A 12,546-nucleotide genomic window follows, 5' to 3' on the forward strand; every position below is an offset into this window, starting at 1 on the left:
TCACCCTAAAAACACCAGTAACATACCAACAAACCAGCAAAGCATCAACATCAAAGCTCAAACACATACAAGTAAAAGTCTCAAATTGCATCAACAAGCAAATAAGAAGTGTTCAGTAAGAGGACAAGAACATCCAGTGCTCAAATGATCTTTAGCCCATCTTCAATTCTTATTAAATCAATAAAATGAACCCTAAACAATCGGCAGAGGGCGACTCCTCTGGTCCCTTAGAAGTCCAGGAGAAAATGACTCTCTTGACTTATTCCCTCAGTAAACGTGGGTTTATAATCTCAATCGCTTGTCGGGCATTCACTAATATGGTATTAATATTTGATTTATTTTAGTATTTCACATTTTTTATATTTTTATTATTTTTTAAATAATTTTAATATTTCGGAGGTCGGAATTCTTTTTGTAGATGTATATTCAACTACTAATCTGTCTTTTGTCTGTTTTCAACATCTGGTTACACACCTTTCGATAAAAGCTGCTTTATGCAATTTGTTACTTTGTAGAGTAACAAAAATGTTGTCTTGTCTTGTCTGTCTACTGTCGCGCACTAACCGCCAAGACAAATTCCTTGTATGTTTGACATATTTTGGCTAATAAATGTTTCCTGATTCCTGATTCCTCCTGATTCCTGAATAACATTATATTAGCATTACCATGCTAATGATCCTGAATGTAACATGCACGCTGATTGAATATTTAAGTGACTCTGACACATAATTAGTTTGAATGGCATTGTATTTAATACATAACAAAGATATATTAAGAGTACATTAAGAATAAAACGTTGAGCAGGTACATTCTTCAGCCTCGTTACAATGTTACGTCTATCCAGCAAACAATTGATCATCCATTGAATCTTGAGCCTCTTCCATCGACCTTTCAGGGACAGGGCGTGGGATCAGGTACGGGCTCACAGGGATCCACCACAACCCGAACTTCTGTCATTTGGACACCTTCGTAGGTCCCAGAGATGGACATCGATTTTGTTTCCCCAATGTTGTAGGTGCGGTTGAGGCGTGCCGTGAAAGGGATGACTGCCCCGTACTTATAGCCCACCATACTGACACCACAGGAGTAGTTTGGTGGGACTTCGCACTCAACAGAAACGGTGTGGGTGGTCGACTCGATATAGGTCGTCCCCTTGGTGAACTCGTGGGTCGTCTCCTCGCTAAACCCGATAGTTGCGGAATAAATCTCGGGGATTCTAGCTGTGATGCTGGCCTCGACGCCAACTGTGATGGAATAGCTGGTGTCCCACCTGTGCTCCACTTGGTTCATCTTTGAGATCGTTGCTGTCGCTTTCACTGTCTGGCACTGGTAGTTACTGACAGCAGACCTGCGCATGGTCTCCGGAGGATAAGCGATGGGTTTAACCCCTAAAGTGTTATACTTGACCTCAGACAAGTTCTCACTGTATATGTCTTTGCTAATGGTCAGGACCTGGTAGTACCTGTACCAATACTCAGAACCTTCCCAGGGAAGGTAGAAAGCCTGATCTACAACATCCACCTTTCCGAGACCATAGTCGTTCTTCCCAACATACACTTCGTTGGAGCAGGTCTTGACGGAATGCGGCGACACGGAACCGTAAGAGCCATCCTTCCATTCCAACAACTCAAAGCTGTCTTTGTTCACGAGGATCTCAAATGGCCATAAAAAGCTGTTGAACTCTTTCCCTTTGTGGGAGTAGTGGCAGTAAGGATCTACGCCCGGGCTGTAGAAGCCGGCGTTGCACCAGAACTGGCAAACATAGTCGGTCCGCCCAACATATCGGTTGTAGATTGAAACTGCTTCTTTGGGGACGGAGCGGTTAAAGAACTGCCATTCCAGATTGGTTCGATCGATGTTGGCCGATGAGTATCGGTCCAGCTTGGTCTCAATCTCCAGGGGAGTTGGACGGGATTGATTTCTTGATCCGTTAGCAGTGATATTAGGAACCTTTTCCCCCAGACTCGGGTCCAGGAACAGGGCTGTAAACCAGCAGGAAAGAACGTTTAAGTGTTTACTGAATAGCATCCATCCAATTCACATTTTTAAGCCCAAAATTGTAAAACTCCCTCCAAAAACTCCTTCACAGGGTGGGAAAAAAATAAGCAGAAACCTGAGGAGGAGTAATGCATCTCCCAGAAGTGTTACGGTATGTCTAAAGACCCCCTAACCCCTAACCCTAAGCCTTTCACGGGGTCGTCGTGGTGCAGGGAGTATAGAGGGTGCGCTGGGAACTACAAGGTTGGTGGTTCAAGTCCTGGCTGCCCCATGTCCCATGACGAAGTGTCCCTGAGCAAGACACCTGACCCCTAATTGGGGTCAGGTGCAGATCTTCTACTTGCATCGGACCAAGGACTCATCTCTTTTCTTGTCTTGCTGGACCTCAGTGCCGCATTTGATACCATAGACCATTGTATCCTGTTGCAGAGACTAGAACATTTAATTGGTATCAAAGGAACTGCACTCAGCTGGTTTAAATCCTACCTATCGGACCGATCCCAGTTTGTGCTTGTAAACGGTGAATCCTCAAAGACCACCAATGTTGGTCACGGAGTCCCACAAGGTTCTGTACTTGGACCGATTTTATTTACCCTCTATATGCTTCCTTTGGGCGATCTTATCAGGAAACACCGCATAAACTTCCATTGTTATGCAGACGATACTCAACTGTATCTGTCGATCAAGCCAGAAGAGACGGACCAGTTAGTTAGACTCCAAGAATGTCTTGGAGACATCAAAACTTGGATGACTGGCAACTTCCTGATGCTAAACTCAGAAAAAACGGAAGTTATCCTGATAGGCCCGGAGCGCCTTCGAAGCCAGCTGTCGCGTGATACAGTTTTTATGGATGGAATTGCTCTGGTACCCAGCAGCACCGTCAGGAATCTGGGAGTTCTCTTCGACCAGGATATGACCTTCAACTCGCATATAAAGAAGACTTCAAGGACTGCCTATTTCCATCTACGTAACATATCAAAAATCAGGAACTTCCTGTCTCAAAGTGATGCAGAAAAATTAGTTCATGCGTTTGTCACTTCCAGACTGGACTACTGTAATTCTTTGTTATCAGGCTGCTCTTATAAATCTCTTAAGCCTCTCCAGCTGATTCAGAATGCTGCAGCACGTGTATTAACAAGAACTAAGAAAAGGGATCATATCACTCCTGTATTAACTTCTCTGCACTGGCTCCCTGTTAAATCAAGAATAGATTTTAAGGTACTTCTCCTCACCTACAAGGCACTTGCTGGTGAGGCACCGTTGTATCTTCAAGAGCTTGTAACACCGTATTGCCCTACAAGGCAACTGCGCTCCATAGATGCTGGGTTACTTGTTGTTCCTATGGTTTTAAAAAGTAGGCTGGGGGCCAGAGCCTTCAGTTATCAAGCTCCTCTTTTGTGGAACCAGGTTCCACTTTCAGTCCGGGGGGCAGATTCGGTCAGCTCTTTTAAAGTAAAACTTAAAACGTTCCTCTTTGATTCTGCCTATAGTTAGGGCTGGCTCAGGTTAGTCCGGACCAGCCCTTAGTTAAGCTGCTATAGGCTTAGAATGCCGGGGAAATTCTTAGGACACACCGAGCTCCTCTCTCACGCTCTCGTTCTACCATAATTCAAGTTTTATTAATGCACATGACTAATTCAGCTTCTTTCCGGGAGTTTTTTTTGTGCTTTCGCCCCTATCAGGTCCATAGATCGTGGTTCCTTCAGGACCCTGGTCCTGACACCTACCGTGGCCATGCTGACGCCTGCTGCTGCCATCATCATCATCATCATCATTATTTTAGATATTAATAATATTACTTTACTCATAAACCGACATTACCCTCTCCTAAAATCTCTGTGCTCTCCCTCCCCACAGGATTCTGTGGATGGTGGTTCTATCTGATGGTGGTTGCCTCTGCAGTGGTCCTGCTGTGCGCCTGGCTTACTACTCACAATTACTTGAATCATTTCTGTCATAGGAATTGCATGTATTATACATTGTTCATTCTGTACACATGGCATCCATTGTAGTCTGTCCATCCCGGGAGTGGGATCCCTCCTCTGACGTTCTCCCTAAGGTTTCTTCCCTTTTTTTCCCTCTTGTAAGGGTTTTTTCATTTTTTGGGGAGTTTTTCCTGTGCCGATGGTGGGTTTCGGGGCAGAGGATGTCGTATGTGTACAGACTGTAAAGCCCTCTGAGGCAAATTTGTAATTTGCGATTCTGGGCTATACAAAATAAAATGACTTGACTTGACTTGACTTAATTGCTCCCCGGGCAAAGATGTGAAAGCCATGGGTTAAAAATGTAATGTAAGTTGCTTTGGATAAAAGCGTCTGCGAAATGACCTGTAGTGTGATAAGCAGTCATGTTTCTTTGTACTCAAATTACCTTTTTAGGATACGATCATGACAACATTTCCACAATATAGACATTTACATATTGTGAAACACACCATTAAAAACACAAAAAGCCCATTGGTCATGGGAGGAGCATTGATACATATGACTTAATTTGGAATTATTTGAGTGTTTTTTCTGATGATATTGAAGTGAATTCCTATTTTCAAATATGTATGTGTCCCTCCGTATTGTGTCTATTCTCATCCAATGTTAAGCAAAACATAAATGAGGTGATTCTGTTGACCTGATTCAGTGTGCAGAGCCTGCAGGGCCAAAAGCAGCAAAACTGACAGCTTCATCTGCAGATGAAACACAGAACAGAAGCACTGTCACCTGCCACCAAACCAACCGCAACATCCATTTAGTGTTCTGGTGAAAATGCCAGAAACAGTTAAAAGGAGACCGTTAAACACAAAGATAATGTGCACAGAAAGAACAGACTTTGACCGTGTGGAAGTGGAGCATCTGTATCTGGTCCATTCAAAGAAATATTTTATTTTAAACTGTGTAGAAATGACTGCTTCTTAATCAGGCACGTTTTTTGCATGAATTCACTTCATTACAAGTAACAAATAGTGAACAACAAATGTTTGAAGTGGTTGGAATAAATGGAAAGAACTCACCATCAGCTTATGCAACTGCCTCACTGCTCAATCTAAAACAAATATGTACTCTCTGTTGTTTGGGCTTTGACTTTGACCATTAAATAATAACAGTCTGTACACATGCAACATCCTCTGTCCCCAAACCCTCCCATCGGCACATGAAAACCCCAAAAAGTAAAGTAAAAACCTTTGATACAGGAAAGAAGCAAAGTTGGTTAATGAGGACAGCAATAGTAATGCGATTAATATTAATAATATTAGATGACAGAGATCTGATATTCAAAAGACCCCCTTTAATTATCCTATTTTGTTGCACTATTGCATTATTAGTTTTAACATTAATTAAGTTATTTACTATAACTCCTCCCCCGCGACCCGACCCCGGATAAGCGGTTGAAAATGGATGGATGGACTATAACTCCTGGGTTGTTTACCTTTAACTTAGATAACTGTGTCCGTGGGGCAGACAAGGTCTCTATAGGGTTCATTATGCTGAGTGACTGCTCAGATTGAAGCGCAGAGAAGTGTGTAAGACTGCGACTCTGCTCCCTGGTCTGAACTCTGGCTCATGGATCAAGTCCACTAAGAAACTGGGTCAGGTTCTTAGAAAGAAGTTCAGCTCCGTCCAAAGTGGGATGGATGCCGTCCCTCCTAATCGGACCAGGCTCTCCCCAAAACGTCTTCCAGTGATCAACGAAGCCCACGTTATTTACTGGGCACCACCTCGACAACCAGCGGCGGAAGTTTGGGAGGGCGCAGAGAAAACTACGGTGTCCGACATTGTTTTAGTGTATGTGCACAGCAGATTTCAGAGAGTTAAATTGACTCTGTGATATTCAATTTTAACTCTTAGCTGATGTTTATATCGTCCCAATCTTGTCAGTGTTAAATCAACACTCAACGAAGTGTTAACAAGTTGGAAACATTTTTAACCCATGGTTTTCACATTTTAGCCTGGGGAGCAATTAGGGGTTAAGGGGTCTTGCTCAGGGACCCTTTGACATGGGACATGGAGCAGTTGGGGTTTCGAACCACCAACCCTGTGGTTCCCAGCGCACCCTCTCTAGTCCATGCGCCGCAGTACGTAGAGTTAAACCAACACCAAGAAGCGTGACACTGTACAGTTACATTTCCAACCTGTCACAGATTTCATTTAACTCTACTAAGTGTCGACAATTAATCTGATCTTGACACTGGATAATCACTCCAGCTCTTTTGTACAATTGACTCTGTAAGAGTTGAATCAACTTTTTGCAGTGTGATTTCAACTCTGCACTTCAACACTTTTGCGTAAGATTGGAAAACTAACTAAGAATTTTGCCGTGTACACACCGATTCCACATTGACTTTAGTGATGTGCGATTTATTTAAATTTTATGCTTTATTGATGCCAAACTTATAGCTGTAATGTGTGTAAAACTCACGCAGACGGTGGTATACTCTGAGTGGGACACTATAGGGCCCGCCCCCGTGTGATGGACAAGTATGAGACACGTGAGGAACACGTCTACACGCACACACGTAATGTAGGACAACATGTAGTGATGACCTGCCGGGAACGTGAGCCAAGAGGGCGGGACCGCCCTGTGCTCCAATGAGGGCCTCGGAAAGAGCCCCCTCCACCTGCTGTCTGAACCAATCACAAATGCCCTTAAGAGCTATACAACTTTGTGGCGCGCTCCGCTTAAGGGCCTTAGATTCTGCTGAACCTTTCAGCGGATGCTCGGTCCGTGCACGTTTAACCAGTAAGGCCGAGATCCTCCTTGTGGCAGTGGCAAGTGGGTGGCATCAAACTTGAGAGCCCCACCCCCTACACGGAACCCGCCGGTCCAAACCTAAAATTAGCCTCTGTAATAAGAAGACGGGGGCTCACGTGTCTCAAATAAAATTAAATAAAATTAAATAAAATTAAATATTTACAGCAGCTGACCTGTCGTACAAATAACAGTTGTTTCTGGGAAAACTTGGCTCCTCCCACCCAGCGTGCCGTCGTGACGCCGACTGATTTACTGGCGATTGCCGCTGCCTGCCACAAAGTTGCCACCCACTTGCCACTGCCACAAGGAGGATCTCGCTGTCACTCCGTTTAACTGCAGGACGCAACACTTCTTGGGTTAAATAAAGTATCCGCTTTGACTTTAAACATTCAGTAGTAGTTATTTTTTTCCGTCTCAACAGTGACCTCTGGGCGACGTAACCGTAAATCACCGCCGACGTGAATTACAATCTTACTGTATTTACGTTTATCCTTAGCCAGCAGTTTAAGATCAGACTCAATGTCGCCGGCTCTGGCCCCCGGTACACATGTAACTATGGTCCCTGGTTTATCTTCTGGTTCCTCAGAATGGAGCTACCGATCACCAGAGTTGGCTTCTCAGCGGGTGTGTCGCTGAGTGGGGAGAAGCGGTTTGAAACGTGAAGTAGTTGGTGGTTAACTGTGTGCTTCCACTTAGACTTATGCTTACTCCGGACAGTCACCCGGCCTCCCGGCCGCTCGGGGGTTGCCGGGGGACGGCTAGCAGGAGCGAACGCTACGTCTATGTGGCCCTACGGGGGTGGGCTGGCTAACTGCTGCGGCTAACATGTCCATTTCTTACTGTTCATATTGCATATCTATTTCTTACTGTACATATATATTTATTCACTTATTACACTTTACATATGCACATACTCTGCACTTTTTGCTATTTTGCAATTCTGGTTGGATGCTAAACTGCATTTCGTTGCCTCAGTACTTGTACTCTGTGCAATGACAATAAAGTTGGAATCTAATCTAATCTAACGACTGAGCTTCCATGGTGCAGAGACGTGCTTCTAACTCACTGAGCCTCACCTCCAACCGATCAAATATACTACACTTGCATGTACCATTGTCCGCAAGGGGCTACGGATAATGGTACATGTAAGAAGTGAAGAGGAAGTTGTAGTAATAGGAAGTGTAGAGGAATAGCTAAACATGATGTGACACACCAAAGAAAACATTCAGATTCTTACTTCGGACAGTAACCGGGGGACAGCTAGCAGGAGCTAACACTAGGTCTGGGTGTGGGGGGCTGGCTACAGGAGCTAACGCTATGTCTGGGTGAGGGGGGCTAGCTACAGGAGCTAACGCTATGTCTGGGTGTGGGGGGCTAGCTACAGGAGCTAACGCTAGGTCTGGGTGTGGGGGGCTAGCTACAGGAGCTAACACTATGTCTGGTTGTGGGGGGCTAGCTACAGGAGCTAACGCTATGTCTGGGTGAGGGGGGCTAGCTACAGGAGCTAACGCTAGGTCTGGGTGAGGGGGGCTAGCTACAGGAGCTAACGCTATGTCTGGGTGAGGGGGGCTAGCTACAGGAGCTAACGCTAGGTCTGGGTGAGGGGGGCTAGCTACAGGAGCTAACGCTATGTCTGGGTGAGGGGGGCTAGCTACAGGAGCTAACACTAGGTCTGGGTGAGGGGGGCTAGCTACAGGAGCTAACACTAGGTCTGGGTGAGGGGGCTAGCTACAGAAGCTAACACTAGGTCTGGGTGTGGGGGGCTAGCTACAGGAGCTAACGCTATGTCTGGGTGAGGGGGGCTAGCTACAGGAGCTAACGCTATGTCTGGGTGAGGGGGGCTAGCTACAGGAGCTAACGCTATGTCTGGGTGAGGGGGGCTAGCTACAGGAGCTAACGCTATGTCTGGGTGAGGGGGGCTAGCTACAGGAGCTAACGCTATGTCTGGGGAAGGGGGGCTAGCTACAGGAGCTAACACTAGGTCTGGGGAAGGGGGGCTAGCTACAGGAGCTAACACTAGGTCTGGGTGTGGGGGGCTAGCTACAGGAGCTAACGCTAGGTCTGGGTGTGGGGGGCTAACTACAGGGGCTAGGGTTAGGCGTTAGGGTTGCTTGCAAGCAGGAGGTGAAATACACCAGCACGTATCACAGTGGTGGCGTCTCCGAGCAGGTTTTATACACACATGTGAATCCTCAGTGGCAGGTACGAGAAGTTGCAAACCAAGTTGAGATATGAACCAAGGTTAAGATGGAGTGACACACACAGGTCCTTTGTTCGAGCAGACACAGCTGCACATGGAGACCTGTCTGTATTGAAGTCACTTCAATACAGACAATAATCACTCTTTTAGCATAAGACTATGTTACAACATCGATTTATATATTTGTACCTTTACAGAAAACAATTTAAATGCCAAAACAGAAGAAAAGAAATGTACAAACATTGTGCTTTATGCAGAAACAGTTAAAAGGAGACACAAACGCAAAGGTAATGCACACAGAAAGAACGGACTTTGACCTTGTGGAAGTGGAGCGTCTGTATCTGGTCTATTCAAAGACATATTTTATTTCAAACTGTGTGGAAATCACTGCTTTTCAATCAGGCACGTGTCTTCGTTACAACTAACGAATAGTGAACACCAAATGTTAAAAGTATTTGAAATCAGATTTTAAAAAACAGTCCAACATGATTTTTAGGGTGTCATAAACAAGGACATAAGATGTACTCATGGTTTTGGACGGATTTTGTCTCCAGATGTCAGTGTTGTTTCTGCTGGTCCTGCCGGCTCTGTCTGCGGCCACCCTTCACGATGGCTCAAGGAAGAGTGGTATTTCTTCTTTTATCAAGAACAAAAAGGATATTTGTTTGTTACCTATTCACTCAATTTATACCTGTTTAAGAAACATTTTAGCTGTGAGAGTAGATATTTACGTAAGAGGATCCAAACATGAAATGACATAAAAATGCTCAAGCTAGTGGATTGATGAAACACAATGTGTTAAAGTTTAACCAAATACTATTTATTCTGCAACTGCAATAAATGATATGGATGACACTGACATACTGTATGTTCCCTTTCTTCCCCCCAGTCCCCATACTGGAACTCGCCCCAAGGGACAGGACGCCTGACAACAACTCCAACACAACAATGCCAATAGCTCGAGTTCCTCGGTCTTCTCGAATGTCACGACAAAAGAGACAGACTGAACCTTCCATCTTGTTTGATGGAGCGGATCTCTGCCCGACGGTTCTGTTTCCATTTGGAACGACTATGAGAATCGTGTTGATGTCGTCTGCAAGTACGGGTGTCATGCAGGTTTCTACAACTCAGGCAAGGGAAGTTACTGCCAATACCCTTACTATAACAAAGAGCATAAAGTCTCTAACTTTGAGATCTTGGTGAACAAAGATAACTTTGAGATGCTAGAGTGGAAGGACGGCTCTTGGGGTTCAGTGCCTGAACATTCAGTCAAAACTTGTTCCGGTGTGGACATATATGTTGCCAAGAATAAGTATGGTCTTGGGAAGGTACATGTTAGGAATGAGGCGTTCTTCCTTCCTTGGGAGGGTTCTGAGTATTTTTACAAGACCTACCAGGTCCTGACCTATAGAAAAGATGTAATCAGCGAGCACATCTCTGAAATCAACTACGACGTTGGTGTGAATGTCATTAAGTATCCTCCAGAGTCCCTGTTCACTACTACTGTCACCAACAATGAGTGCAGTTCAGTAGTGAAATCCCCGACTGTCTCAGTGACACGTCAGACACAGACAAGGTTCGACTTCAGCTCCTCCACCAAATTCGGATTCAGCACAAGCTTCACGGGAGGAATCCCCATTATCGCGTCTACAACTATTTCGATCAGCAGTGAAAAGACATCCACATTCTCAAGAGGAAACACAAGGACAGACACGACCACCCAGTCTATGCCTCTGAGTGTCACAGTCCCGCCCAACCATTACTGCAGAGTCCAAACGGTGGTGCATAGGTACAAGGCCAATATCCCTTTCACTGCTCGCCTCACTCGCCGATTCACAAACGGGGAGGTCACATCGACGTTCATCACTGGGACCTACACCGGCGTGGATGCTGGAGAAGCTTCGGCTGTGGTGGAACGCTGTAGACCGATTCCCAAGGCCGAGCCTTGTCCTGAAAGACGTTTGTAGTAAGATGTCGGGGGGAAATTGGTGAGGCTCGGGAGGAATGTGACCTTTCATGTGAGCGTGTGACCAAAGGCAGTCCAGGGTGAGATAAGACACAAATGGAACCACACGTGCCTGACCTTTTAAATGTTTAATTGACTGGGTCCATTAAGGGAGGGTCACTTCTGTCTGTACTTACGACTTGTGGTGATGATTTCTGTATTCTTCATCATTTTTCTATATTCAAGTTAGCAATAAATACTTAATCACAAAGCAACCTCAAGATACTTTTGATTTCTCACAAGGGCTAAATCCACAAATTTCCACCACATAAGGCAGTTCCGTGTTTCTCCAACTTCTGAAAACCGAAATCAATTTACATCCTAGACCTTTGTTGCATTCCCCATTCACTTGGGCACTGCACAACCATAATACTACATTCCATTCCATACTACTACTTGATATATTACACCCAAGTATTAAATTCCTTTCCTGCAGATATAATGGGTGGATAATGAAAGCTGAAATGAATGCAAAGAACTGCTGAAAATACAAAAAATTAAAAGCACCATGTTTGATAGCTAAATGACACTTAGGGCTCAAATGCATTGCTAGAAAAGCTGCAGGCTGAACTGACATTTTTAAAGGGGGAGGTTGAAGTTAATAAACTCACGACACATGTAGGAGCCATTTATGTTTATTGTTGGCATGCTATTTTATTTTGTTTAGATATATTAATATTTTGGACACTAGGTGGCAGTGATTAGATGCACATGGTTGTATATGAGGGGCACAGGTGACAAGAAGTGGCGGACACACGTAGGGGGAGCACACACAGTTCTCCCAGACCACAGATCATCAGGAATCAGGAAACATTTATTTGTGCCAAATAATAAATATGCCAAACATACAAGGAATTTGTCTTGACGGTTAGTGCGCGACAGTAGACAGACAAGACAACAGTGCCCCGGTAATAAAATAAAGTAGAATGAAATACTAATGCAATGGGTTAGTAGAATAAGGCTATGGGTTAGTATAAACAGGGGAATAAAGTTAAAAATTGTAAATATTACAAAGTTAAAAAGAAAAATATTAAGCATAAAGTGCACTAACGAACAAGTAACAAAGTGATGAATTGCAGTTAAAGTGACATGTGCAGTGTGAGGGGGAGTGACCGGTGGAATGTTATAGTCAGTCAGTGGGGGACCGGCTCTGTTCATGAGCCCGACTGCTGACAGGAAGAAACTGTTGGTGTGGCGGGAGGTCATAGTCCTGATGGACCTCAGCCTCCTGCCAGATGGAAGGGGCACAAACAGTTTATGTCCGGGGTGGGAGGGGTCGGCCACGATCTTTTTAGCTGCTTCAGAGACCTGGAAGCGAACAAGTCCTGCAGGGACGGCAGATTGCAGCCGATCAGCCTCTCTGCAGAGCGGAGGACACGCTGCAGCCTGCCCTTGTCCTTGGCTGTGGCTGCAGCGTACCAGACGGTGATGGAGGAGCAGAGGATGGACTCCATGATGGCCGTGTAGACCAGGAATTGGAGTCCACAGATCACAATCAACCAGTATATTCATCTGTACTATGTACTGCAATAAAACCACTAGTCTCAACTGCAATAATCGTCGGAAAGTATTTGTGTGTCTGCGTAAAAACGTCACTCCT

General features: G+C 44.9%; 2 protein-coding genes across 2 annotated transcripts; one reads left to right on the forward strand and one right to left on the reverse strand.

Moving 5' to 3' along the window:
• Positions 1–729: 729 nt before the first annotated feature.
• On the reverse strand, positions 730–5,476 carry LOC144386256 (natterin-3-like). The gene is made up of 3 exons (XM_078086390.1): positions 5,003–5,476; positions 4,624–4,678; positions 730–1,982 (listed from the first exon to the last, which is right to left on the reverse strand). The coding sequence occupies exons 1-3, from the start codon at positions 5,003–5,005 to the stop codon at positions 892–894; spliced, it is 1,149 nt and encodes a 382-aa protein (XP_077942516.1). The 5' UTR covers positions 5,006–5,476; the 3' UTR covers positions 730–891.
• Positions 5,477–9,966: 4,490 nt separating this feature from the next.
• On the forward strand, positions 9,967–11,161 carry LOC120813983 (natterin-3-like; the record flags this gene model as incomplete). Its single annotated transcript, XM_040169524.2, has 1 exon — positions 9,967–11,161. A coding segment is annotated over one exon (942 nt), but the record flags the coding sequence as incomplete, so codon positions are not given.
• Between the last annotated feature and the right edge of the window lie 1,385 nt (positions 11,162–12,546).

Source organism: Gasterosteus aculeatus, chromosome 13, assembly GCF_964276395.1.
Source record: "Gasterosteus aculeatus chromosome 13, fGasAcu3.hap1.1, whole genome shotgun sequence".
Classification (NCBI taxonomy): domain Eukaryota; kingdom Metazoa; phylum Chordata; class Actinopteri; order Perciformes; family Gasterosteidae; genus Gasterosteus; species Gasterosteus aculeatus.